At 60.2% G+C, this 27952-nt stretch overlaps 1 protein-coding gene across 6 annotated transcripts in view; it reads right to left on the bottom strand.

The window, feature by feature from the left end:
- Positions 1-3236: 3236 nt before the first annotated feature.
- Positions 3237-27952, bottom strand: part of CDK5RAP2 (CDK5 regulatory subunit associated protein 2) — a 158278-nt gene continuing 133562 nt past the window's right edge. For 3 of the 6 annotated variants that reach the window (XM_041762767.1, XM_041762770.1, XM_041762771.1), the window contains 11 exons: positions 27734-27853; positions 24062-24178; positions 22507-22696; positions 21676-21797; positions 20440-20688; positions 17438-17515; positions 16211-16476; positions 14335-14478; positions 7871-7997; positions 4860-4906; positions 3238-4458 (listed from right to left, as the gene is read on the bottom strand). In XM_041762767.1, the coding sequence (XP_041618701.1) occupies positions 4402-4458; positions 4860-4906; positions 7871-7997; positions 14335-14478; positions 16211-16476; positions 17438-17515; positions 20440-20688; positions 21676-21797; positions 22507-22696; positions 24062-24178; positions 27734-27853 (1517 nt within the window). In that variant the 3' untranslated portion in view covers positions 3238-4401. Of the gene's footprint in view, positions 4459-4859; positions 4907-7870; positions 7998-14334; positions 14479-16210; positions 16477-17437; positions 17516-20439; positions 20689-21675; positions 21798-22506; positions 22697-24061; positions 24179-27733; positions 27854-27952 lie in introns of all 6 variants that reach the window. The other 3 variants (XM_041762766.1, XM_041762769.1, XM_041762768.1) reach the window with 2 other exon arrangements.

Raw genomic sequence — 27952 nt, 5'->3', positions numbered from 1 at the left:
ACGTCGGGGAGCCCCCAGGCGCCCGCAGCTTCCGTCACCCTTCGACTCCTGTTCCCTTACCCACCGCGTGCTCCTTTCGCTTCAAATATAAACGAAGCTCCGTGGGCTCGCCCCTTGGCTCCCGTGCGCCGGTGAGGGTGCCAGGGAAGCGGCGCCCCCAGCACGGCACAGTAACGCGGGCGGCAGGAACTTGGCATCGGGGGCCACATCGGACCCCAGGTCGCGCCCTCTGGGACCCGGCACCTCGGCAGGATTTCCCAGCACTTGCGCCTCCGCGTCCTCGTTGCTGAAACGCGGGTGCTGCTGTCACGTCTGTCCCACGGGGCCCGGGGACGGTACCGTAGCGAGTCCGCAGGCACTTGGCCGTGACGTGGCTTCCCTTTCACGCCCCTTCGGTTGGTCACTGGGCTGCTCAGTTGGGCGGCTTCTGTCGTCCACTGTCCCACCACCACCACCCGGGTGTGCCGTGGTTCCCAGGGGCTGACCCGTCCGCTGCGGCCCCTCCCGAGGACTCCGGGGCGGGACCACCCGAGGGTCACCAGTCACTCAACAGCTGGTCATCAACCGCCCGCACCTCTTCCCGGGGCACCTCCCCCTCCGGCCGCGTCTATCGGTGCTTCTGCAAGTGCCGCCCCGCGAAGGGGCAAAGGGCCGTGCTGGGAGTCCAGGCCGCCTCGGGCGATCTGTGCCCCGGAGCCCGGAAGAGAGGCCCCGGGGCTGGTGCCGGCTCGGAGCCGAGACCGCGACTTGGCGGCGGGTGTGGGCCTCCTTCCGTAAACTTCTACGTTTCTTCTTATTCTAAATGTACTGGGGGCCCCTGGGGGGCTCCGTGGTGGGGCATCTGCCCTCAGCCCAGGCCGTGACCCCGAGTCCCGGGATCCAGTCCCGCGTCGGGCTCCTTGCGGGGAGCCTGCTTCTCCCTCGGCCTGCGTCTCTGCCTCTCTCTGGGTCTCACGAATAAATAACATCTTTTAAAAAAATAAACATGATATCGTATCTTGTAATTTCTTCTTGTCCGTAATGTAAGTAATATTGTTGATTATAAGAAACAGAAAAAGAAGGGACCAGAAGTCACCCACAATCCCACAATCCAGACTTAAACCCTGCTTACCCCGTTGAAGTCCCGTAGGTTTCCTTCCACTGTTTACTGACACCCCTGAAGCCACATCCCGTATCATGCCCCGGCTTTCCCACCCACCTTATATCCTGAGCCGATTCCCACCTCATTAAAAATTCTTAAAATTTTTTTTTACCACAATACTCCAGGGCATCAAAATCTATTTAACCCAGCTCCCTTCATTAAATATTTTAGATTTTAGTTTTTCACGACTGATCACTTGCCCTAATTTTTTTTCTTTACATGTATTCACTAAGAGGCTTCAGCCACGAGCGTGCTGCAGCTCGAGGGCTCCGGAAACAGCGCCGCACAGGGGCAGCCACCGCGTCCAAGGCCGCGTGTCCTCCCTGGGTCCTGACCCTCCAGGCCCACGCCAGCTCCCCCACTGCCTCCCCCAGCTTGCACGTGTGGAGCAGAGGCTGGCCTCCGCCCGGCCTTCGGGGAGGCTCTGGGCTCCCCTCTCCCTCACCCCCAGCCCAGAAGGGAAACACGCAGTTGTACGAACCCCACCCCCCAAAGAAACAGCGGCCGATGCCCCAGCGCCGAGCATCAGGTGCCTACGGTCTGCGGGAGTGTCACTGAGACCCTGCGTCTGTCCTCCCCACCCACGGAGGGGGCTCAGGAGGCAGAGACACGGGGGACGCAGCCAGAAGGATCTGCAGCCAGGGCCCCCCCCCCCGCCACCCAGGCCCCCCCACCCCTCCCCCCAGCAGCCGGGACATGGAGCCCAGGTGGAGAAGGGACGGTGTCCCTCGCCTTCTGGAGCTTTCTGTCCACCTGGCATCCGCACAGGGGGCCCTGCCCTGCAGCCCGTCCTCCGGGCCTGGTGGGACGAGCACCTGCGGGCCCCGCGGCTGCTGCGGGCAGGGTGTCCCCGCGGGGACGAGGCAGGAGCGGGACACGTGCTGGTGTCGAGGCCGCCCGCGTCTGAGCCCCACGCACAGGCCTCCACATGCGGCCTGCGGCAGGAGGGCAGCCTCCTGGGGCCACACGGACATGGACACGGACACGCAAGGCCCCACCCGCCCCCGGGGCCCTGGCTCCCCCTGGACGCGGCCTCCGGCAGCGAGCGGCGAGGCTTCCTGTCCGGGCCCTGCCTCCAGGCTGGTCGGGGAGGCAGCAGGGCCTGGGCCCTGGGACGTGGGCGGGGTGCGGGGGGCAGGACCCACTCCTCCCACGGCAACCCTGCGTTAAACACGCTTTCAACCTGGGATTCACGTAGAAAAGACGTCAGGCGCCGCCTGGACGCGAGGTGGCCCCACAGGGTGCTCGGGACCCGAGAAGGAAGGATCAAGGCTCTGCACGGGGCCATCGGCCCACCGCCCCGCCCACGCCCCCCGCGTCCTGCACCCCTGCTGCCCGGGCCCACTGGACCTGCACGTGGATGCGGGCACACGCACACATGCACACACACACGCACACATGCACACACGTGCACACACATGCACACACTCCGCGCTTTCCCTGCCTGGGGACCAGCACGTAAGCAGCTGCAGGGACCGCGGCCCGAGTGTGCGGCTGGCCGGTCGGGGACCCTGCAGGAGCTCCCCTCCCGCCCCGCACCCCCCGCACCCGCGCTGTCCCGGGAGTCCCGGGCCTGCAGGGGAGCCGCCTGCACCTCGGGCCGTTAGCGGAGGAACTCATCACCGTCCGTCAAAACTCGACTTCCTTCCTCCGAGATGCATCTTCTTTTTATTCTTAATTTTTAAAATTACGACGTCCGTGCGAAGTCTCCTTTACTTTTAGGGTTATTCCTCCGATAAGCAATTGCATTTCATGCCCGGCGCCTGCTTGCCACCCCCCATGCGCCCTCCGGCTGCGCGAGGACCCGAGGGCACAGGCCTCGGGGTCAGCTGGAGACGTGGGGACCGAGGGCAGCCGAGTGGACCCCCGAGGCCTGGGGTGCTGGGCCCTGCCTGCTCCGGGGAGGGGCCGCAGCGAGGCCCCCACCCGCCTCCTCCAGGAGGCCCTCGCCCGAGACCGTGGGACCCGTCCAGGGGCACGCCGCGGCTCCCCGTGCGTGGTCCGTCCTGAGCCCTGGGCCTCGCTGGGCAGGGTGGGGGGGGCGCCTCTGTCCTGCAAACACTGGCGGGGGGGGGGGGGGCTGTCACAGGCCCAGGAGGGACAGGAGGGGCAGGGAGCCAGCGCAGTGGGCGGAGCCCGGAGGGAAAGCCCAGGGCCCTGGAGGGGAGGGGGGAGGGGGAAGGGCAGAGGGTTGGACAGGGGAGTGGGGAGAGAGGGCAGGGGAGCAGATGGGGTGAGGGGGGGTGTGAGAACAGGGGAGGGGGCAGAGGACAGGGCCACAGGGCGGGGCCGGCCGTTCTCCCACCAGGCACAGCCCATGACCCAGGCACCAGGCGGGGGGGGGGGGGGGGGGGGGGGGGGGTGCACGTGCCCATGGGGGAGGGGACCAGGCCTGTCACCCCAGGACGGGTCTGACCCGGGTCACAAGGCCGCAGGTGGAAGGTGGGCGGAGCACGAGAGATGGCAGCAGGGCTGGGAAAGGAGCGCCCGCAGAGGGGCCGGGGTCCCAGGGGTCGGGGCCACTCCCTGTGCCGAGGGGCTGATATCCCGGGGTGGTCAGGGCCGCTCCCTGGGCAGAGGAGCTGGGGTCCCAGGGGTCAGGGCTGCTCCCTGTGCTGAGGGGCTGGGGTCCCAGGGTCAGGTCCACTCCCTGTGCCGAGGGCTGAGCCCCACTGCGCTCACTGCTCGGGGACAGCGAGCAGCTCAGGACAAGGACGGGCCAGTCACACACAGAGGCTGCTGTGGCCAACACGGGGCAGTGTAGGGACAGTGGGCTGGAGAGGCTGCCGCCCCCAGGGGACACTGCGACAAGTCCCCACGCCGGGCCTCACGTGGACCCTTCGCCCTGGGAGGCCCTATTGGGGCCTGCCCGGAGGTGACGCACCCCCCGCACAGGCCGGATGCAGGCGCCGCCCGGCCACGCCGCTCCTCGTCGGCCGCATGACTGGCCGACACCCCGGCCACCCCCGCGGCTCAGGCCCGGGGCTCCAGGCGCTGCTGGGAATAAGCGCACGGCGGGGTCGCCGGGCCCCGTGAGGACCTTGAGGCTGCAGAGCGGCTGAGCGCCGCGGGTGGGGCGGCCCGAGGCCCAGCGCGGAGCCCTACGGCACCCAACGCCGACGAGCCGCGAGGCCGGCCGCGGGACAGACGCCGCGAGGGGAGGCAGAGGTCCTGCAGCAGTGCCCGGACCTGGAACCCACCCGGGGAACAAGCCACAGCGTCCGCTCGGCGGGAACCACAAGCTTTATTGGCGGGAGGTCTCAGGAGCCCGGTCGGCTGGGGCTGGACGTTCCAGGGTGGGCGCCCCCCGGCCTCAGCTGCGAAAAGGAGGAGAAAAGGAGAGTTTTAGGTCCGGGGGGGGGGGGGGGGGGGCTTCTGAGGCCGAGTGAACGCGCTTTCAGGGACACGCTGTTGGAGCAGGCAGCGCTCTCGGGACCAGCGGCAGTGAGGCCTGCCACGCTCCCTCCTCTGGGGCGTTGGGCGCCTGCCGAGTGCCGCCTGCCGAGTGCCGTCCTCCCCGGGGATCAGCAGCGCGACTGCGACCGCCACCGCAGGCCTGAGCCGCGCCACCACATGAAACTGTGCTGCCGGCGGAAAACAGCTGCAGGTGCAGGACTCGCACCTGGTCCCCTTCGGCCCCCGGTTCCTGACGAGGTCATCTGCTGGCCGGCGCCCCCACCCCAGGCCCCCTTCCCTAAGGGACCCCGGGGGGCATTACCTCCAGGTTCCCTCTGGCCTTCCGAAGGACTTTGTGGGTTACGACCACTGAGGAGAGAGAGAGAGAGAGGGACGGTCAGACGGGTGCCCTGGGCGTCAGGCCCCCTGCGGACAAGCCTGGGGCGCCCAGACTGGAGGCAGGTGTGGGAGGCTCCACCCCATCACGCGCGCCAAGACCACGTCACCCACCAGGCCAGAGTCGCCTCCACGCATTCGTGCGAGGCCACGACGTCGCGGGTACCAGCCCACTGCGGGCTCAGCAAGGCCTGTGGGTGCTCGGGCACCCGGGTCACCCCTACGGGCTTGGGCGACGGTGCAGCGCAGGGCCTCTGGGTGACTCCGAGAAAACCCGTGCGCTAAGGGCCACGGCGAGGGCTGTAGGCGGAGCCGCAGAGGCAGGTCCCAGCGCAGAGCGGATGAATCTGCGCCAGGCCATGACCTTTGGGCCCTTTCTCCTTGGGCCCTGCAGCTGCTAGAACCCGACACGCTCCCGGGATGCACTGCAGAGGGGCTGCAGGCCGTGGGCGCCAGGCCCCAGCTCAGGGGGCCACCTCCACCCTGGACCCTCTTCTCGCCCAACACAGCCGCCCCTGGGCACTGGGAAGCTGCCCCTGCCGGGAACCCGGAATCCTGCCGTCCGGGTCCCCGAGACACCCTCAGGGCGGGACCACGCAGCCTGGGGAAATGCTGGATTCCGGCCCGAGGAAACACATCTCCCGAGCGAGCGACGGTGTTGGCGAATCCGCGACACTGGGGCGGTGGGCGCTTGTTCAACCGGCCAGCCCCGCCTCCAGAGGGGCCACCGCCTGCGCCCCTGCGACCCCTTGACCCCTCGCCGCGGGCAGGGGCTGCTCCTCCCAGGACCTGCCCCACCGGGGACGTGGGGGGGGGTGGCCAGAGCCCGGCCCTGGGGTCACGGCCCCTCCCCAGCGGGCTGTGGCCAAGGCCTGGAGGTAGACAGGGTGACACCGAGTTAGCGGGGCCTCAGCTCCTAGCAGCCGCCCGCCACACACGGACCCCACGCAAGCTCGGGAAGGGGGCCGAGACACCGGCCGTGTCAGTCGGGCACGTGCACTGCGGGGTCTGGGTGTCACCATCCGTCCAGACGAGAAGTGGGCAGTTCTTAGAGTCGTGGACGGGACCCAGGCCGGGGCAGCCGAGGCCTCCCAGCGACCCCCGCGCGCCGGGGACAGGACTCCGCAGCTCAGGAGGGAACGTCACTTACTGTAGGTCCCACGGGGACAAACCTGTGCTGCGCTCGTTCACGGCACCAGGGTCGCAGCCGAGGGCCCAGGTTGGGCTCGGTGCTCTGGATCCCGGGAGCCCGCCGCCGACCCCGGCCCTCCCTGCTTCCCGGCCAGCAGGTGCGTTAGCCCCAGTGCCCGGACACAGGCCGCCGCAGTCCTAGGCCCCGGCGCCACTTCCACCCCTGCCCCCGGGGTCTGGCCGAGGGCTCCACCATGGGTGCTCCACGATGGGTGCCACCCGGGCACCCGCCAGGCTCCTCAGGACACGCGTGCCGTGGGGCCCAGCCAGCACCCAGGCCAGCCAGCACCCACAGGGCGGCCTCTGACCTCCTGCCGCCATGAGGACGCCCCACCTCCTGTGCCTCCTGGCCGTCCACCCCAGCCGCGGGGACCCGGCGAGACAGAGGGACTGCGCCAGCACGTGCTGCCCCCCCCTTCCCCCGCTGGTCCCACCAGGCGACTTGGCTTTGTCTCTCAGCAGGCCCCTTGGCGCATCCTGAGTATGTTCCTGACCGCACAGCGCTCACCCCCGAGGCCACCTGCCGCCATCTGTGCCCACCTGCTCGCCCACGCCGACCCGCCCCTCCGGACCCACGCAGTCGGACCCCCAGGACGTGGCCCTGCAGCCGGCTCTTGTGTCGGCCCCGAAGCCAAGGCTCCGTGCTGGAGGGCGGCCCCATCGCCTCAGCGCCAGGCCTGGCACGGGGCACGGAGCACAAGGTGAGCGCCCGCTGCACGATCCGGCGTCTTGCTCCCACAGTTCAACCCCGCCAGGGTCACAGAGTCGGCTTCCAGAAGGTTCTGGGGGACAGCTGAGGGGAACCGTGCCCGCCAGCAGTCTATGCCCTGGGCTTCTCAGAAATGCCCCGAAACACTGGCCCCCGACAGGAGCGGCACAGGCAGCCTGGCAGCTCCTGGGGGGGGGGGGCCTCCCGCCGTCCACGGTGCCCCCGGAGCCACGAGGGGCCACCACACAGCAAGCGGGCCCAGGCCGAGGTGGCCCACAGCTTCTCCGGGCACGGGGAGCGGCAGCCCCCCACCCGGGCTCCCAGCAGGGACAGCGCTCGCCTTACCAGTGTCCTGTAGCCTCTCGGAACCGGAGTCCCGGGTCCGCCTTTGAAGTATTTCTCAAGACCAGCTTGTCCCCCTTGGTCCCCCGGCCGGGGCCCTCCTCCTGGCCTGGCCGGGGGACCGGGGACAGCCGAGCAGGCCCTTCCCGCCCGCACGCCAGTGCCACAGGGCTGCTCCCCGACGCCTCTCACGACGCGGTCCTGGCCAGCGACCCCACCCCCCCCCCCCCCCCCCCCCCCCCCCCGCCGCGCAGACCGCTGGAGGCTTCTCCCAGACAAAACCTGATGTGCTGCCCGTCGGCCCGTGTCCACGCCGCCCCCTCCGTCTGACCAACACCGCCCCTCCCGCGGGCTCCGCCCAGCTGTCCCTCTGTCCAGGAAGCCCACGCCCCACCCCCACTTCCCTGCCCCTGTTCCCTACGACCCCGGCCCACAGGTCCCGGTCAAGGCAGACGCCAGGCACCCGCCGCCCCAGCGAGAGGACCGTCCCTGGCACCACGTGGCCTGCACGGGGGTCCGTTAAGTGCATCGATTTGCCTGTGCGGGCCAGAAAGGACGAGCTAGGACGGAAACCCACGAACAGGAGGCAGGATGACAGCTGCTGTGGGCCTCCCAGCGGGTGTCCAGCCCGGGGCTGTCGGGCCTCAGGGCGGCAAGTGGGCAGACACAGCGGCCCACCCCCAGCCGTCACTTACACTGATCAAAGATGACTTTTTCCTGGTGCTTGCTCAGCTGCAAAAGCTTCACAGAGTTTTGCAACTTCTTTTCTTGTTCAAACAGCTTTTTGTGTAGTTTGGTGATCTCTGCCTTCATTTCTCCAGTCTCAAGAGAAAAGGAATTGGAAAAATGAGCAGAGAATACAAAACATCCTATCACGTGGGAAAGAATTAAGACACATACAAAAAGACGCTCCCCCTCGGCAAGAGCGGCCCCTGAACGACAAGCAGGGCCCGGCTCCCGCGCCCCGACCTGCAGGACCCGCGCCGTCGGGAGCGCTGGGGAACCAGGACGGCACAGGCCCCGGCGCCCTGCCCGGCAGCACCTGCCACGCTGGCCCCCCATCCGCAGCCCTGCCCTGGGGGCACCCGCCTACAGCAGCTCAGGTGCCAGAAGACGCCCACGTCCCGGGATGTGCCCGGCACCGTTCACCGTCGGGGCCAACCAACCACCTGCTTCGTGGCAGCAGGGGTCTGCGTCAGTGCGTCACGGTCCTTACACCCAAAGGCGTAACTTCCCAGCTGCTATAAATGATGCGGAGGGAGCGCCTGGGGGGCCCAGTCGGTTAGGGTCTGCCTTCGGCTCGGGTCAGGATCCCGGGGCCCTGGGGTCGAGCCCCGGGTCGGCAGGCTGTCCGCTCAGCGGGGACCCCGCTTCTCCGTCTGCCCCTCCCCTGCCTCTGCACACCTGCGCACACGCGCTCTCTCGAATGAAGTCTTGTAAAAAAAAAAAAAAAAATGATGTTGTAGAACTCTATTTGACGTTGAAAGATGGTCATAATTAGTGACAAAAAGAGCCCAGAACTGCTACTGTATCCAGGCATTCCTGTTTCTTAAAACTGGCTACGAAGATCTAATATCCACAGATGCGTGTGTGACGTCCAAAAAACGTGAGGACAAAGAGGCATCAAAATGTTCATTAGTGATTTATCTCTGAGATGCAATGTGGAAGTTTTATCTTCCAACCTTAGAATTTTATCAAGATTGTGTGCTTTTTAAACAAAACTATAATGCTCATTAAAACAAAACTTTTTAATGGTGAATTTAAAAAAAAAAAAAAAGAGAACATAGAAGCATGATTAGGAGAGTATGATCCTCGGGAGAGCTCGGGTCCTCCAGAGGTGCGGGGAGCGTGCGGGGAGCGGGGAGGGGCGGCCAGAGTTCCCAGGCCTCTCACGTGAACTGCGCACGCCCCAGGGCCCCCCAAGCAGCCCCCGCGGACCCGTTCAGAGTCAAGGACGGTCCTTTCTCCTGACACCCCCACCCCGGGCGTAAGAGCCGCCGGCACAGGCTCCGCTGGGCGACAGGGTTTGCCTCTGCTCCTCAGGGGGGAGATGCCGGGCGCCGACCTCCGAGGACCCCACGGTACTGCTCCCAAACTTGTGCACGGCAGTGGTCCTGCGGTCGGTTATGGGGTTCACGAAGGATGAAGTAACCCTGACATGTGGACGTGGAGGGAGAACTGGCTGTATGAAAACTAGCACATGCCTCAAGAAAGACTTGATAAAGTCACCGAAAACCACATTTCTGGCAAATTAGGTGTGGGTGAATCAACCGTAAGGTGTGGGAGGAACGGAGTCTCGAAGAATTCCGCGTTCGACTTGCTTCACGAGTGTCTGCGTTTTGTCTTCGTCTTAAAGAAACAGAAAGCGAAGTGGCAGACGTACATCATGGACGTAGTTCACGGAGGCCAGGGGGCGCGAGAGCCTCGTCAGCAGGCCCGCAGGCAAAGGGAAGGCCCTGGCCCCACGTCTAACGAGCGTACGTCTGATTGTTTTCAGGCGATCCACGATGTGTACGGCGCGTGTCGTCCCGACTCCCTGCTTTGACCTACTGTCAGGATCACCGAACGGCGGCAGCCCAGGGAGGCCGACGGTTCCTCCACAGCAGATCCCGGATTCCGCTCCTCACGCTAAGGGCTTCCCGGGCCTCACGTTCGGGGCAGTCATCCTCCACGCTGTGACCCGGGACCATCCCCGACCCCGGCCCTCCAGAGGGAGCCGCACAGCTGTGATGCCTGACACCGACCCTGGTTTCCTACTCCGGCCTGGCTACCCCCAGCCCCCTCCAGGAAGCGTCCTTGAGATCCGGGCCACCAGGAGCCTCGGGGCATTCGCCACGCCCAGTCCTCCACGCACCACGGCCCACCCCGCCTCACGGTGAACAGTAACTAACCATTTTCCTTTTTCCTTCTACTCCCGAGACTCAGTGGTTCCCTCCGACCAGCAGCACCGGGCACACAGCAGGTGCCGGGAGACGCTCTGCCAACCGGTAGGTTAATTCTCGTCTGCACTCCCCCAAACCCTCTGTCCCTCTTCTATCCGGCACTTGAAATGAGGAATTGTAATTCTGTGTGTCTGCTGTTCCTCTGAACCTAAATCTTCGTTTTTGCAGGACAAATGCACGGCGGTAAAAACAACAGGGCGTGAAGACCCAGCTCGGCCACCTCCAGCTGTGATGAGTTTCAGTTCTTACGTCTGGAAAAGGGTAACGCCTCCTCTCTGAAGGCGCCCGTGAGGGACCAGAGGAGATGCCCAGGGAGCTCCACACAGCAACGGCCCCTGCCCAGAGCTGGGAGCCGCCCCCCTCCCAGGAGGCCACCACCTAGCCCAGGGCTGTTGGGCCTGACTCCCACAGCTGGCTTTTCTAGTTGTTGGGCTTTTCTTTCTCTTTCACTATTTTTTTAAAGACTTTGAGAGAAACCCCAGGGCGTTGGGGGTGGGGGGGTCTCCACCGAGCAGGGAGCCCAAGGTGGGGCTTGATCCCAGGACCCCGGGACCATGACCTGAGCCCAAGGCAGGCGCTTAACCGACTGAGCCACCCAGGCGCCCCTGTTTTTTCTTTTTTATCAGGAAAAAAATCTCAAACATTCACAAAAGTCGAAAGAATGGGATAATGAACTGCCAGATGCCCACCCAGCCTCAGTCATTAGCAAATCACAGACAAACCTGCTTCATCTATGTCCCTAAACCGGCCCATCTGTACCCTGAAAGTATTTTTAAAATTTTTTTTTTAATTTTTATTTATTTATGATAGTCACAGAGAGAGAGAGAGAGGCAGAGACATAGGCAGAGGGAGAAGCAGGCTCCATGCACCGGGAGCCCGATGTGGGATTCGATCCCGGGTCTCCAGGATCGCGCCCTGGGCCAAAGGCAGGCGCCAAACCGCTGTGCCACCCAGGGATCCCTGAAAGTATTTTTAAACTCAACCCCAGAAGCCAATCACATTTCATGTCCACAGAATATTTTAGTATATAGCTCTAGAGAAAAGATTCTTTAAAAAGAAAAACACATCATCACCACATCTAGAACAACCAAGGTCATTGCTCAGTATCACCATATACGTCAGCAGACAGGACTCCCTGACCACACTGTAATTTCATTTTTTTGAACAACTGGTCTGATCCAAATCAACTCCACGTTTTGCATTTAATACATCTCTTAAGTTTCTTTTAATCCAGGTTCTCAGGGCTACCAAGAGGACGTCTATAAACAGACCGCTGAGGTCCACTCCCAGAGTTTCTGATTCGGTAGGTCTGGGGTGAGGCCCCAAAATTCACCTTCCCAACAAGTTCCCAGTTCACATGGATGCTGCCGGCCCAGGAACTATAATGGGAGAACTGCTGTAAATCTGTAAGTTTTACTTCCTTTTCCCTCTTTTTCCCTAGGATGAAAAGATGTTCTAAGCTCATATTGTACATTTCCTGCCCCAGATCTAGAATCAAACCATGTCTCCAAAGAGTCTGAGTTCCTATTAGTAGGAAAAAGGTATTTAGAAACCACAATTTGGCACTAGAGGTGCTCACCGGTACTGGAGTGGACATTTTTAAAGCCTAAAAATAAATATTTTCAATAGGAAATACATCCCAAATTCAGGTGATACTGGTATTTCCAAATCAAGGATGGCAGGATTTTTAATTCTTTGTTTTTCAACTTATATATCTTCCCTGAGTAAAAACCTTAACATAATTAGCTATTTGTTTTATTACAATATTATTAGTAACATTTATCATCACTGAAAACAATTAATACATTATTTTGCAGTCGTTTTAGCTCTTAAGATTATTTCTACTAGGGATATAGCCATATTACTGTGTTTTAGTCTTGAAATGTTTCCTCTTTGTGTGGGTATGCCTTCAATGTAATATAGTAAGGTTGCGTCTTTCTTAAAATTGCTACCAATTTTAAGAAATTGCCTTTTTTTTCCATTTTGTTTTTCAATTATTTAAAACATTTATACAGTTTCAATTTAAGGAATAAGATCTATTCAGAGAAATCTACCTTCCATTTTGTTTTTCAATTATTTAAGACATTTATACAGTTTCAATTTACAGAATAAGATCTATTCAGAGAAATCTAGCATCTACCCCTGCCCATCCACCGTCTTCCTTCCCACCCCTACAGGTAGCCTGTTTTCTTGTTATTGCTTATCCTTCCAGTGAAACAAGATTTTCATAAATATGTGTATACATCTGTATCTCTTCCCACAAATTTCTGAGATAAACCAATGTATATGATGCACACTTTGCAGAGTAGTCCAAGGGGCTGCAGGGGACAGTATATTAAATGCAAAAGGCACATTGATGATACTCAGAGAAAAACCTTACAACGTTAAAAAAAAAAAAAAAACCATTGGGGTTGCTAATGAAAACTTGGAAATCTGCTTTACACACATTTCACACTAAGAAAAAAGCAGTGTATGAAACAAGCATGGACAGAAAAGTGGCTTGCGGCAATTTAACACCACACACGGGGGGTCTGTGTACATCAACAACCGTATTAGAGTGACTCTGAGGTCCTTTTTCTGGCTCTAAAATTCTGTGATGCTAAAGTGAGTATAATCAATTATATGAGAAACACTTGGAAAGAAGGGTGAGTCATCACAAGCGCTGGCCAGTCCCTGGACTAGTGTGCTGGTGGGGGAGAGCGAGGGGACTGCAATTCATTACACACACACAGAATAAGAACTGCGTTCTGTTTAACAGACGACACTGTGTACTGAGGACGAAATCATCAATCACACTGAGTTTCATTCAGACATGTTGTGCTTTAAAAATCGTATGGGCGAGTATTTGTTCGGGAATAAGAATTCACTCAAAAATATGAACAAAATAGGGCCCGCCCTGGAAAACAGACGGAAACAGATATTAAATATGTAATTTGCAACGAGGGCCATGATGAAGCAGAAGAGGCACTAAGACTGAGCGATCGGGGACCCTCTCCGGCCCTGAAGTTACAGGTAAGCGGAGACCGGAAAGGGCAGGAGAAGCCGCCAGCCGAGAGGGAGCGGGGCGGCAGGCAGCTGGAGAGGCAGGCATCAAGCCTGAGATGCAAAGACCCCGGCGGGTCAGCACAAAAGGAAAGGCCAGTGGGGGTCTGGAACCCAGCGGTGCTCTTCCTCTCCGTGGCCCCACTGGCGCCAAGTGGCCAAAACGTGGAATGACTGGTTACCTTCTTCCAAGCCTGGTGCCCCCGAACTTCCTCCCCAGGACCCCAAGGGGAAATCACAGGACAGGCTCATTAGAACCTCCCGAGCAGGGAGCCGCTCCACTGTTGCCTCTGCCACGGCCGGCAGACCTGAGAGCTCTCAGAAGGTTGTGCTAGATGCGGAATGACAGGGAATGCAAGTGTCCTCGGCCTTCCTGCTGGCCTTTGGCAAAAATTCATAGGTTAGATAAAGGAAGGGGGAAATATTTATCAGACCACCAGGCAACATTCTAACTCTTCCTTCACACGCACACTCTGCCTTCTGGGCAGGCGTCTCCGGTGACCGAGCGGCGGCTCGCCTGTCACTACACCACCTGCTTCCCACAGACGAAGACGCAGGGAGAGCCTCTGGCCTGGCTGGCCCCTGGTTCGTGTCATGAAAGGTGGCGATGAGGATGGCTGTGGGATCAACACTGTTAATTCAGTTGTGTTCAAGTTGCTGCCAAGCCAAAGTCTGGAGGGAAATCCCAATGGTTTTATAATTTACAAAACTTTCTAAGTAGTTAAAACAGATTGAAATTAGAACCATTCAAATAGGACTCTGAAAGCTATCAAGAGAAGGACCTACAATGAAAGAGATTTAGAGTGGAAGGGGATGAGCTCGCCTACGAGGACAAACTAGACTTAAAATCTATAAAATGAAAGCATACTCTGGATTCAGATACCGGTGCTTGGTCGGGCCTCACTACCAGACCCTCAGCTTCCTCGTGTGGAAGACGTGCATAGGAGCTCCCTCAACAAGGCCGTGCTAGGAGTGGGGGCACGGTCGGTCGGGACCATGGGCACAGGGTGTCGGGGGCAGGCAAGCGCACACCTGCAGCAGCACATCACCCGTAACAAACGTGGCACGTTCCCCAAACTGAGGGCACATCCGCCATGAGCAGGTCCTGGACTGGAGACCGAGCCACGAGCCCCAGTGGCATCCTTAAGCCTGGGAGTCCACGTGTCACCACCTACCTGGCCACAATGAAGCGTGCACTGGCCGTTCGTGGGGAGCGAAACCCTCCAGAAAAGCGTCAATAACCTCGCGGCCTCTTCGAGGATCAGCTTGGCTGTGCCCACGCTGGTGACAAATGTGTGCAGGGGCACCGAGTGTGGACCCTGCACAAAGGGGGGGGGGGCAGGAGAGGAAGGCTGTTACATGCAGTCTTGAAAAAGATTATGGACAAGCCGGCTTTAATGGGCCGCATAAATCTCCAGGCCGCAGGGCTCGTGTCCTCATGCTGTGCGAGAGCCTGGTGTCAGACGACACCAATTTATTGTTCTTAAAGACTGGTAAATTATAGATTATGAGAGAATTTTGGTGGTGATTTTAGCCCAATCAATAACCATGATTCATAACCACCTGCATTAAGTGTATTTACTATGCCAAGAAGAGGGTCCGTGGTAGGGCCATTCCCACGGCCTCCGCACCACGGAGCCTCTCTGGAAGGCAGACGGCGCCAACGGCTAGTGACGCAACACGGGCCCTGCGTACTGCCGGCACCAGGCCGCAGGCTCATAAGGTCTCCCTCGGCCTCCGCGGGCAGAGGCAGACCCTCACCGGGGGACGGCAAGGGCATGAGCAAGCCAAGAACATGAGTCAGAGAAGGGAAAGCAACGTAAATTTTAAAAAAAAAGAAATTAAAAGAGCACGGTCTTCATGAGTAACAAAATCATTATAAAACAAAATGACTCACCCTTTTTAGCTACCAAATTGGAAAAACCCATTTATAAATAAAAGTACTCAGTGAAGAATAAGGTGTAGTGAGATGGTCTCACTTGCAAACGGGGATACAAACTTTTGGAAAGTAATGGCTCAGCCGTCGTCGCCAAGGGCCCTAACGAGTCCACGACCCGCGACCGTGCTTCCCCTTGCAGAACTCGCCCCTAGTGAGCTAACCAAGGATGCTCACCACACCTTAAATGCCGAAAAAAGAGGCCAAAGAGTCAATAAATGGTGGTACATCCACAAGAGGGCGTATACTGCAACCAGTGAAAGTTTCAGAAAAATACGGAATGGGACAGGAAAACTGTTGATATGTTAACTGAAAGTCGAAACATGAAATGTTTCGGGGTCACTTTTATTAAGCTTTATGAATGAGCTAAAGAACGTGTGTGTTTCAAAATTTTACACATAGAGCACCACGTGATGTTTTTATGCTTTGCTACAGTTCCTAGGTTTTTTGTACAATAAAGATAATGATCAGAAAAGATCAGCAATCTTATTTACTAATTCATTCAACAAACACTCAGTGTGCACCCACCGCACGCCAGGCCCGGTGCTAGGTAGCAAACACACAATATTGAGCAGAAGAGACGCTGCCCCTGCTCTCCTGAAGCTTATTACCTAGTGAAATATAGAAGGCAGAACTGGCCTCTACAATAGAGTAAAACAAATTTAAAAAAAAAGTGAAATCAGGAGCCGGGAAGCAGGCGGCCTCAGTAAGGACCTGGGAAAGGGACCAGAAATTGTGACCGAGGGAAGCTCGGTGGTTGGGTCCAGTCTGGGGACCCTCGGAGGAAGTGGACGAGTTTATGTCGAGCACAGGGCACACGGGTCCTCGACAAGAGGCAGCTTTAGAGCGAGGAGGAGCCCAGTAGGGTGAGGCAGGAAGGAGCGACCCCGGTGAAGAGGTCGCACCCACACGGGGCGCAGACCCGGCAAGTGACCCCGCCACAGCAGCGCCCCAGACTGGACCTGACCGCCGAGCTCCGTGGGCTGCAGTCCCGGGCCCTCTTCTCAGGGCCTCACTGGGGACCCACGCTCCTTCGCCTCTGCGAGCCCTCGGTGGCCCTCCCACCTACGGGGCCCAGTGGGCATCCCAGGCCCCGCAGCTGCTGCTCAGGTTACCTTGGTCCCCAGCTCTGGACTTGCAGCGCGGGGAGCCTCCTGGATCTGAAGGGCCATCTCGGCAAAGAGCTTCTGGCCGTGGCCAATCTGCTGGCACAGGGCCTCGTAGTCCACGGTCAGGCCCAGGACGTGGCACCCGCTCTTGTTGGCCCACAGGCGGTGGCCAGGGACCGGGTGGGACGTGCACGAGGTGCTGGTGGCCGAAACGCCACTGTGGCAGGACAGGGAGTCCGAGTCATTTCCAGACAGCGGAGGAGTCTCAGAAGCTGCAACACGAGAGGGAAGACGTCAGGTCCTGTGTTCGACGAGCTGCGTTCCTCAACGTCGAAGCCGGGTGGGAGGCCACACAGGCCCTCAGGCCCTAACGCCAGCCGGCAGGTCACAGGGGAAAGCGGCCTGACTCCGGGACCTGGGTCTGTGTGTGGCCCTGCCCTGGGCCTATTCATCTAACAGCAGAAGCGACTGAATTCAGCCACCGCCTATGGGGCACCTGCCTGCGGACCCCCTGATCTCCAGGACCCAGGGGCTACTCAGACACCGTGGGGAAGGTACAGCAGTGACGAAGAGGAGCCAGGGCTCAGAGAGGAGGAATCAATTCTCCGTGCGGGAGGAGAGCTGAGGACAGGCCTCCCGGGAGGAGCAACCATCGAGCCGGGCTGCACGGGAAGCAAGAAGGACACGGAACACAGACGGAGCCTGTTGCCTTCTACCTTCGGATCCACAAAGGCACAGAGGAACGATTCTGACCAGGACCTCAGGAAAGGCATTTCACAAAGAAGTGTGCATTCGGGAGGACTCGGCGCAGCAGGAGGATCTGCACGCGGAGGATGGGACGGGACAGACATGGTCTGCAGACGGACGGCGCCGCCCCGCACAGTCCTGGTGAGCGGGGGCAGCAGGCCTGCGGGGCGGTGACCCCGGGGTGTAACACGAATGCAGAGGGACAGGGCTGCACAGGCGTGGGGCTGGAGGCTGCAGGGCCTTAAAAGCCACACCGAGGGGGTCACAGTTCACCTAAGGCAACAAGGACCCAACGATGTCGCTGAGGTCACCACCGGGAGGACGGATTAGCTGGCTTGGAGGAGGCCGTCACCAGCTACACACGCTAAGAACATGAAACCCCAATCACGCTCTTGATTTGGGACCAGGGACCCCCTTTCATTCAATTTTCAAGGCCCTGCTGCCAAACCCAACCCTGCCCTGGTTACCCAGACTTCAGCTCCGTACCTGACAGTGGTGGCACGGCCAGGGTGGAGTCAAACAGATCGCAGGAATTATCTATCGCCACGGGGCATCTGTCACCACCTACAAAATGCAAAGTAAGAGACAGAAAATAAACATTCCTGCCAGCACTGGAGAGAAGTGAAAGTGACTGCACTAAAGCACCCCCCCAGGCCCTCCCACGAATCCTCACTGGGCCTGGGACCCCGTGGGCAGGACCCTGGGGGGAGACGGGGAGCGGCCCGTGTCCTGTCTGCGAGGACCCTGGCGTCCAGCAGGCCAACGGGAGCTTCGCTTGCAGGGGGCCGTGGGCGGGAGGAGGGCATGCGATGCGGGCGCGGCAAGGGGCAGATGAAAGGCACCCAGGAGAGGCCCCCAGGACGCCCCGCGTGGGGCACGGTCAGGCCCGGGGACTGTGCAGCCCCCTCCGCGGTGTCAGGCGGGGCGGCGTCACCAGAGGGCTGTGCTCTGGCCGGAGGAGCGAGCGTGCGGCAGCCACAGCCACCGAGCAAGAGAGACGAGGGACCCGAGGCAGAGTTTAGGCAGTGACACGACGGACGCAAGCTCAGGACCCACGGCCAGTGAGCAGGTGCGCGAGACGATCTGCACACCGTGACCCGCGACCGTGCGCGTACATGTGACCCTCGGGAGCACACACCTCGTGGGGGAGCAGGCGACCGAGGGGCGGGGACAAGAGGGGACCAGCCGGCCCCGCCCCAGGGTCGGAGCAGAGCGCGGACCAGGCCCGCCATCCTCCGAGCAGAACTTTCCAAGGAGCGAGCGCACTAAACACAACCCTGAAAAGCCTCCTGCGGAGGACGAGAGGCCACGCGGGGAGAGCGCCCACCTTCCCTCCTCCCCGAGGCGGCGTGGGTTGTCAACACCTCCCCCTGGATGCCCTCCTGGACGCCCCGTGGGCAACCCGGGGGGCTGACCCTGCACAAATCTCAAGCTGGTGAGGGCCGTCCCGTGGCCACCGCGCTCCAGCTGCCCCAGCACCCCCCACTGCCCAGGTGGCACCGGCCCCTGGATGGTCCCCCGCCCCCCCCAGCACACCCCACAATTTCAGTCCCATCTCCACTGAGCCCTGAGGGGGCCCGGGGGCAGACAGAGGTGCCGCTTTGACGTCCACCCCACGCACGAGGCGGCAACAGGGCTCCTTTCCAACCCTGTGAGATCCCACTAGTGGGAGTTCATGCAACGAATGCCGTGTAACAGCAAAAACCATATTAACGTCGGCGCCTATTAAAGCCCCGAATCAGAGACCACTTTACTAGTCACCATGGTTTCGTGACTGAGGATCATCTGGAAACAGTAATCAGGAAGCCCGGGTGAAAGGGTGGGAAACGTTTATGATGTAATATTGGGCAAAAACAAAGAAAGGATGCAGAACAGCCCAAAACCCAAATGACCGCCAAACGAAGAGAGGTATGCAAAGCAAAATGCCGTCATTTTGTAGAATCATGAAGGATTTTCTTTCACTTTTTTTTTTTCTCATATCATCAACATCATCTTCTAGTGAAAAATCTTAAAACTCCTTCTGTTTTGTTTTGTTTTGGTTTGGTTTTTTTTTTTTTTTTTTTGGTATTTTTTTATCAGAGTTAGATTTGCCAACATATAGTATAACACCCAGTGGTCATCCTGCCAAAACTCCGTATCAGTGGGCAGCCCGGGTGGCTTAGCGGTTTAGCACCACCTACAGCCCAGGGCGTGACCCCGGGGTCCTGGAATCGAGTCCTACGTCGGGCTCCCTGCATGGAGCCTGCTTCTCCCTCTGCCTGTGTCTCTCATGAATAAATAAATAAAAATCTTTAAGAAAAAAAAACTCCTTATCGAGGAGAGATCAATAAGCCAATCGCTACAAGCTCTAAAGCACACTGAATGGGTGCTCTTTAAGGTTTTAAATTTTTTAAATTAGGGATCCCTGGGTGGCGCAGCGGTTTGGCGCCTGCCTTTGGCCCAGGGCGCGATCCTGGAGACCCGGGATCGAATCCCACGTTGGGCTCCTGGTGCATGGAGCCTGCTTCTCCCTGTGCTTCTCCCTCTGCCTATGTCTCTGCCTCTCTCTCTCTCTCTCTCTGTCTGTGTGTGTGTGTGACTATCATAAATAAATAAAAATTTAAAAAAAATAAAAAAATAAATTTTTTTAATTAAAGGCAATAGACACGATTCCCAATCCCGTGAAGATTAAGCCCAAACTTTTACACAACACTTATTTACGAAGTCTGTGGACCGCCCGGTCCCACTGGATGGCCCCCTGCCCTGTGGGTATGAGGATCATGGCCTCGGTGCCTGAGGCTCCAAGGTCAGGGGCTGCTCCAGGAACACCACCGGTCTCCGGAGCTAAAAGACTACTTGTAGCTCCAGCTGTGGCGCCCGCCTGCCGTGTCGCCTCGGGCAAGTGCAGTGGCCCCGCTGGGTCGTCGTTCCTCCAGCCCCGGAGCAGAGAGGATGGCCCGGCCGAGGGCCCTGGGCCTGACCACTGGCCGCCTGACTCCTGACCCTGTGCCAGGCAAGTGTCCAAGGAGTGAGGAGCCCCTTGTCCTTTCTCCGCCACCCTACACAGCCTCTGCAGGGCTACACACGAACCCACGAGCTAATGCAAAACGGACGCAGCTTTCAAACCTCCCGGGTTGCTCTTTGGATCCTTACAAGACACCGAGAGTCTGAGCAAGACGCTGAGGTTGCCTTTGAAAGGCAGTAAGCGGGAGGGAGGATGGTCAGCGGTGGAGTGACAGTGAAGGCTGAATGGACGGGGGCAAGACCGGAGGCGAGGAGGGCCCTGGGCGCCCAAGCTCCACTTCCCTCAACCCAGAGGCCCCGGACGGAGATCACAAGGCTCTGCCGCAGCTGACAGCTGAGCAGTGGCCAGGCCCTGGCTCCCCGGGCGTCGCGGGCCTGCTGGCAACGGGGGGACATGTCCGTCGGCCAAGGGCACCCAGGGGCTCGCACGTCCCGCCGACACACACGCGGGGCTGCGGTCTCGGGGCGGAGGGCAGCTGCGGTACCGTGCTTGTCCGGGTGCAGGGGCCACTCGGGGACGGTCAGGGTTTGCAGAGCCGCGGTGAGGGCTGCTTCCTGAGCCCTCTTCCCCTCCAGCGCCAGCTGCTCCTCCAGCCTGCTCTGCAGCGCACTACTGGTCTCGATGCTCTTTTCCAGCTGCCCCCGCAGAGCCTGGATCTCTGTTAGGAGGCCACGCAGGTCGCTGGAAGGGTCCTGCCCCCTGCAGCCTTCTCCACACACCTCTGCTCCGACCTCTGGAACAAGTGCAAGGAGGAAACGTTGACATCTTCCGCCACCAAAGGGTCAGCCATCGAAGGAGCTCAGCAGGGTTTTAAACCCGCCACCACCCCACCTCCCCTTCCTAAGAACTAGGTACGATTTAAAATAACAACTTGACTTTAAAAACAAAAATATTGGCAGACTTAATTGCTGCTATTCCACAGGCTAAATAAGAGCTGGAAATTAATTTTCGCTTCTGGCCATAAAAGCCTAGCAAATTGCACACCAAACCCCGAAATTATGTCTAGGAGTAATAAAATCTATTTGGGCTGGAATTACAGAATGAAAGGGGCCGATTTTAAGAGCCACAGTGTATTAAAAACACACAACAGCAAGAATAAGAAAAGCAACTTGAGGAGAAAATGGAAGGTGTGAGGTGACCCTTTCCTAGATAAACTTTCAATAGGGAGAAACCATCTGGAAAATTAGTTTGAAAACAAAAGACCTACCACACCTCAGAGCGACTGCACCACTAGGGCCTGCAGCCCAGGCGCTCTGATCCGCTATGGCCCGAGGACCAGGGCCCGCGGCCGCCCCAGGCAGCCCCAGGCAGCCCCAGGCGCCCCGCCCAGCCGCGGCCAACAAGCAGCACACGCGGGCAGGCAGCGACCCAGCTGTCCCCGAGGGTCGGCTGCGTCCCACGGACCGGGGGATGCCCCCATAACTGACCTCCCTGCACGTCCACGACTCTACAGACCAGGTATCCAGAGACGCGTCTCTATGTCCAAGAACCAGGCCCGAGGGGTGAGCGGACCCGGCGATGGGCCCAGCCAGGGGTGGGGCGGTGAGAGCCCCGGGCCCACGGCCCCCCAGAGGAAGCGCAGGCCGAGGGCCTGTGTGAGGTGCGCCCCAGGGCCCAGCAGCGGCCAGGCCAGGAGGAGGAGTGCCGCACCGCCCTCCCCTCGGCAGCAGCAGGCCCACGCGGGGAGCCCCCCGCAGCCCCGGCCCGGCGCTCCCCGTACCTCTGGGCCTGCGGTGCTCCTCGTCCAGCCTCTTGTACACCTTCAGCTCCACGCGGAGGGACTGCAGGAGCTCCTCGTTCTGGGACAGCAGCTGCTGCCTCAGCTGGGCCTCCTCCCGCGCCCTGGAAAGGCCCGCGCCACAGGGAGGGGACGTCAACTGCGACGCGTGGGCACGGACTCTGACGCCACTCCACCCTCAGAGCGTGGACAGACCGACGAGGGCGGCAGGACGTGCAGGCATGGCCAAGCTGCCCCGGGCCCAGTAGGTGTGTCTCTACCACACGTCGTCCTCACGGCCCCTCGGGTGCCCGCTCTCCACCCCCGGAGGCACGGACACGAGGACACGAAGCTCACAAGGTCACATCTTAGCCAGGGGTGCGGTGCCCAGGAGGGGCCTGCGACGCACAACAGCAGAACCGCGCACCGGCCTGGGCTGGGAGGACGACGGGGACGCTGGCACCGAGGAACCATGGAGACATGTGGGACGGGCCAGGAGCTCAGGCCAGGGGACCCGGGGCGCTCACGGCGCTCGCGCAGGACCTCCCTGCAGCCCCCCGGCACTCCTCGACCGCGAGAGGACTCGGGGGCCGGCGGGATGGGGCGCCCAGCCTCCTCCCTGGCCCCTTCCCTCCGGGCCGAGGCCTCCCTGCCCGGCCTCCCTGCCCCGCGCCGCACAGCCCGAGGACACCCCGCCCCCAAGGAGCTCCCGGCTCCCTTCACTGCCTTCAGGCCGCGACTCCTGACGCCACAGCTTTCACGGGGCCGCCCCGACCTCCCCGCAGACACCAGCATCGGCCCCTCACTGAGCCAACGCCAGGGGCCTGAGCCCACCTGCTCAGCTCGCTGCGGCTGCTGCAGACCTCCCGGAGCAGCTGCTGCGTGTGCCTCTCCCGCTCGCGGACCTCGCTCTGCAGCCTCTCGTTGTCCCCCTTCACGCACGCGTACTCCCGCTGAAGGAGCTCGAGGCTCGCAGCCTTCCTGGAGAGGGACTCCCGTAACTTTTCGTTCTCCTTCTGTTTATCTGCAAACACAAGCAGCGCCGCTGAGAAGAGACCCCGTTTGCTTTTTCCAACCTTATTACGCAAGTGCGGCACTTCGGCTCAAGCGCTCCAGAATACGGAACAGAACGAGATTTAACCTGGCGTTGATGATCCTGGCATTCCAGTTATCTTACGCACTTTGGGCAGATAAATCTGTCAACATCAAGGCTGCAGATTAAACGTCACCGGGATGAAATGGGCCTGTTGAATCTTCTGCACCAGATGGGCCGTGCCAACCCGGCTACTTTGCCGTCGCAGAGCAAGCAGTGGGTGTGAATTACGGACGGAGGCACGGGACAGCCCCCGGCTCCGGCAGTGGGTGCGAGGGAGTCCCCGCGGGGTGGGCCCCTCCCCTCAGCCGGAGGGCAGCCCCTCCTGAGGGATGAGACAGGCCCGGGGCCTGGAGACAGGCAGTCAGGAGCGCGACCCGGGGGCAGAGTGGCGTGTTTGGGGGCACCGTGCTGCCCACTGGGGCCAAGACCTCGGCTGAGTCCTCTGTGCCTCTGTCTCCCCACAAGTCGTGGTGAGGAGCCGCGCCACGTAGAGGGCTCAGCGCGAGGCTCCCAGACACTCCGCCTGGGTCCACAGCCCTGACTGCAGCCCTGACACTAGGGCCTGCACGGGGATCGGGCATCGCCGCTGGCCTGCTGGGCTGAGCTCTTGGAGCCGAGTGTCCCCCCAGTCAAGACACCACCCCCGGGTCCTGCGCTCCGGGTGCCTGCCTTGGTCAGGGCGGGTCCTCGGGCTGGCCCGCCCCGGTTCCTGGCTGGGTCTCCCCTGGGGGACGGCACCCAGACCCTCTCACTCCTGTGTCGGTCCACGTGGGCCCTGACACATCTGCTGTGTGAGTGATGGTCTGCAGAAGCCTCAATTCTGTCCTTTAGGCCAAAAGTGGCGTCCGTACCGTCCAGGGAGAGTGGGAGACACTGAGTCCCAGCTCTCCTTCTAGCTCAGTTCCCTAGGCCTCGGGTTCTTATCCGTGAAACAGGACTCAGAATCACTGTAAGGACTGAGAGATAATGCAGGTGAAAGCGCTTGGGGGCTAAGCTCCAAAAAGACAGAATTAAGAGAAGGGACCTTCCTACAGAAATACGGGAAAACCTTCCTGACGGGAGGGAAGCCCCGGAGGAGGTTCTGGCAGCAGGGGACCTCCGCCGCTCCCCCACTGCACCTACCAGGCAGGCCACACTGAGGCGTCAGGGCCACCTTCACCGCGGCCCCAGGGGGCCCTCCTCCAGCCAGAGCCGCAGGACCCGGACCTGGGCTGGTCAGACCCCCGCGCGCCCCTTCCTGCCGCAGACGGGGGGCCGCGGGCTCTGGGCCGAGGGGGCTCCTCTGGTTCCTACCTCTGGATCCCTTGGCCAGCATCGTGTTGAGAGCCTGGTTCTGCTTCCTCAGGAAACAGATCTCCGATGTCAGGGAATCATGCAGCTCTGACCCATAAGCAAAAGCGTTTGTAGCACCTACAAGAACACACAAATAGGGACGTGTGGACAAATCACCATGGAAGGAACTTTCCAGAAAACAGTTTTAAATGAGGAGGAAACACAACACGCAAGGAAATCACTCCTGTGAACCAGAGGAGGTGTCACGAGAGCCCAAGGGGAAAGGAGGGTGCGTGTGCGAGAGGTGACAGGAGCCTCCCTCCCCTGCTTAGCTGCCCCGGGGCCTCCGGGGGGACGGGCTCGTCCCTGCCCTCCCTGCAGCCGGTGCGTCCACCACCCCTGGTCCGAGCTGAAACCTGGAGCCACCCCAGCACCGCCCCGGCAGGCAGTCGTGACCGCAGGGCCTCCTCCCCGATGCTGCGGACGCTGCCCCAGGGTCCTCCGTCCCCGTCGCTCAGGCCTTGCCACCCCCTGCCGCTCTGCCCACGGGGCTGCACGCAGTCCGCTCGCGTCACTCTGCTCAGAAACACCACGCGGCGGCCAACTGACCAAACACAAGGCCCGGACGTCGGACCTCTAGGACCTGGCTCCGATCGCACGCGCACCCACCTCCCCCTGCACCTCCGCTCACACGTCCCCCAGTGCGGCCCGACCGGGCTACGTCGGGGCCCACACGCCCCCGGACCGCCCTGCGCCCAGATCGCCCCACGCCGCCTCCACCTGTCAGCACCGCTCGTGTTCACCGCCGCGTCTGAGCGTCCACTAAAAAGATCAGGGTCTGAAGCCCCACAGACGGGGCTTGAGGTCACGGACAGACCGACCCGCTTCCCCACCCGCAGGCCCCTGCCTGCCGTGGGCTGTCCCCGCCCCCTGCCGGCCGCCCTGACCTCCCCTCAGCTCCCTAGGCCTGCACCACGGAGGGCGTCCGGAGCACGAGAACATGCAGCCTCGGGAGCGCCCGGCCTTCTGGGTGAGGCAGGCAGATGCCTCCCTCCCCGCCCTCCTCACCCCACAGAGCCATGTGCTGTCTCCCGACTCCAGCACAGCTAGCACGTGGCCCGGCACCGCCTCTGGTCAGTGAGCCCTGACAGGGGCCCGCTGGAGGCTTCTGGGAAAGAGCTTCCACCCGGATGGAGGGACAAGGACAGGGCACAGCCCCACGGTCTTCGTTCCCACCCTGTGGGCCTATCCTGAGGGGACATGATGCTCAGGGTCACCGCGGTCACCATGGACACTGACCCCAAGCCCTGCCATCACGGCACTGAGCCATGAAACCTGCCCCGCAACACCTGGGTCTGGTTCGTGTTACGTAAGAGAGCACTAATCCCTGTCGTCACATGTTCTGTGCAGCTGAGAGCGTCCTGGTCCATGGCTGATGACGGGTGACACGCAACGTCCCCGTAAGGACACTGGGGCATCGGGCCTCCCAGAAGCCGCCGCGGCACCATCCCCACAGCGCCGCCCTTCCTCGTGCTGATGGTGCACGCATCACGTCTCCCCACAATGTCCTCTACTCTCCCCGTGACTCGGGTGTCTCCTCGGGGACCCGGGTCTGAATCACGGCCCTGGCTTCTTAGTAGCTGTAGGACCTCGGGCTCGTCACCCCACTGCCCTGTCTCCAAGGCCCAGTAACAATGACCCCTGCTGTTATGATCACTGCTGTTATCGTTCGTAGGCCAGAGCCAACCACAGGACCGCAGAGCCACCTGGATGAACAGGGACAGTCCTATGAGCGAGTCTGCTGTGGCCGCGGCGTGGCGGTCCCTCCTAGAGGTCAGGGGCCAGGCCCCCTCGAGGGCCACCCGGACCAGCTCCTCTACCTGACGACAGGCTGACGGGAGGTGGCAGCTCAACAACGCTGTGCCTCAGCCTCCGAGGAGCCTGCCCCCAGGGCAACCCCTTGGTCTTCCCAGCGTCTGTGACAAGTGAGAACAGCACGTCTTCCCACCCGTGTAATACTTTACGAACGCCTTCTTGTAAACCTTCCCATCACAGTGAATTACTCTCAGAGCAATTGCCAGCTCCATTGTAGCTGGTGGCCATTTGAGCCCCCAAATAATTCTATAATTGGATTTGCCAGGAAAAATGTAAAACAGAATGAATCTAATTCAGGCATTACCACAAGTGGATGTGAAGGGCCCAGGCATGTATTTCCTGCCCGTGTTTGACAGGACTAATAACTCAGGTTAATCAATTTCCCTGGAGGTGAGAGAGGAGGAACCTGGGTGGGGGAGGGGACGGAGGGGGAGGGGAGGCGGGCGTGGGTCCACGGTTTGCATCCAGACTGCAGCGCACCAGCACATACAGCCCTTTGGGAAGCTCCTTCTAGGCCGAGGGCTGTGACGGGCTGCACAGGAAGGAGGACTGGACCAGGGGCCCGAGGACTCCGGAGCTGCCACCACTGAGTACATCTTTCTAGGACTCAGTTATTTCATCTCTAAAAATGTTTGCATCCTCGCGAGTTGCAGGGCTCTGCAATGTTAGACTAATAATGTCATATAAAATAAAAGAGCGGGGCGCCCGGGGGCTCAGTGGTTGAGCACCCGCTTTTGGCCCAGGATGTGACCCCAGAGTCCTGGGACCGAGTCCCGCATCGGGCTCCCTGCGTGGAGCCTGCTTCTCCCTCTGCCTGTGTCTCTGCCTCTCTGTGTCTCATGAATAGATAAAATTTTAAAAAACAGTAAAATGACATGATAATGACAAAGAAAACTACTTACTGAGTGAGGCACAGAGCAAGGCCCTATTTAGAGCACTGCCTCCCTGATCTCACGATGAGTCTGGTTTTTTTTTGTTGTTGTTGTTGTTGTTGTTTTGATGAGTCTGTTTCATAAAATAATTAAGCCTGGGCGAAGCGGGGTGCCTGGCCCAGAAGTCCCAAAGCTAACAGCCAGAGAGCTGGTCCACACCCAGATCCATGCAAACTCAGGCTTTTCCTGGGGCACAAAGCTGCTCTCAAGACACGTTCTTGGTGGAGTGAAAACAATCTCTCTGGAGCAATAAGGACAGATGCCCAAAATACATTGTTCAATGCAAAAAGGGATAAAATCGCAGATGTAAAGTATCCGACCTCTTGGGTGAGACAGAGAATAAGAGCCCATATTCGTATTTGCACAGAGCACGGTAGGGATGTGGAAAGACAACGGCTGGCCGGGGTGGAAGGGCAGGAGAGGGGGCAGGAGAGGGGGCGGGAGGGGGGCGGGAGGGAGGGCACAGAGGAGACGGTAAGCTTTGCACCATGTGAATGTCTTCCCTACGGGAAAAACACATATTTTTAGGTTCTGCACAGAATATTCCATCCAGACCTAACTGGGTTTTACGCAGGAATGCTGCGACCCTGTCACCACCGGCCTGTGAGACTCTCCAAACTGCTGACGCGCATGTGCTTTTAAGATCCACGACCGACAAAAAGACGGACTATGGCTCTGTTTTAAAATAGCTGTGCCCTCCTCTCCAGCGAGCAGCCAGGGCGCGGCGGCCAGCAGGCGCCCTCCTTCAGAGCCGGGGCTCCACCGGGAAGTCCCTGCCCCGTGGCCCGCGGCACCCGGCCGGGCGGGCGGGCAGGCAGCGAGGCGGGGGGCTGCTGCGCCGGGCACAGGCGGCCCCGCGGAGGCGCCCTCAGGCGGCTCCCCCTACCTGGGTCGGGTTCGCGGCCCTGCCGTTCCAGCTGGCCCCGGAGCTCCTCGTTGGTTCTAATAGATTCTTCTAAACGTCTCCTCAAACTTCGAATTTCTTGTATATGTTCCATGACTAAGTCTGCGGGAGGGAGAGTTATTTTTAATTTAAAGCCTAAAGCCCCCAACAAATTGAATAATTTACAGATTTTGCAAGGATCTTAAAATTCCGAGTCGTGCT

This window comes from Vulpes lagopus, chromosome 7 (genome assembly GCF_018345385.1).
Source record: "Vulpes lagopus strain Blue_001 chromosome 7, ASM1834538v1, whole genome shotgun sequence".
NCBI lineage: Eukaryota > Metazoa > Chordata > Mammalia > Carnivora > Canidae > Vulpes > Vulpes lagopus.
The sequence above is the reverse complement of the archived record's forward strand: the minus strand, read 5'-3'. Positions and strand labels throughout refer to the sequence as shown.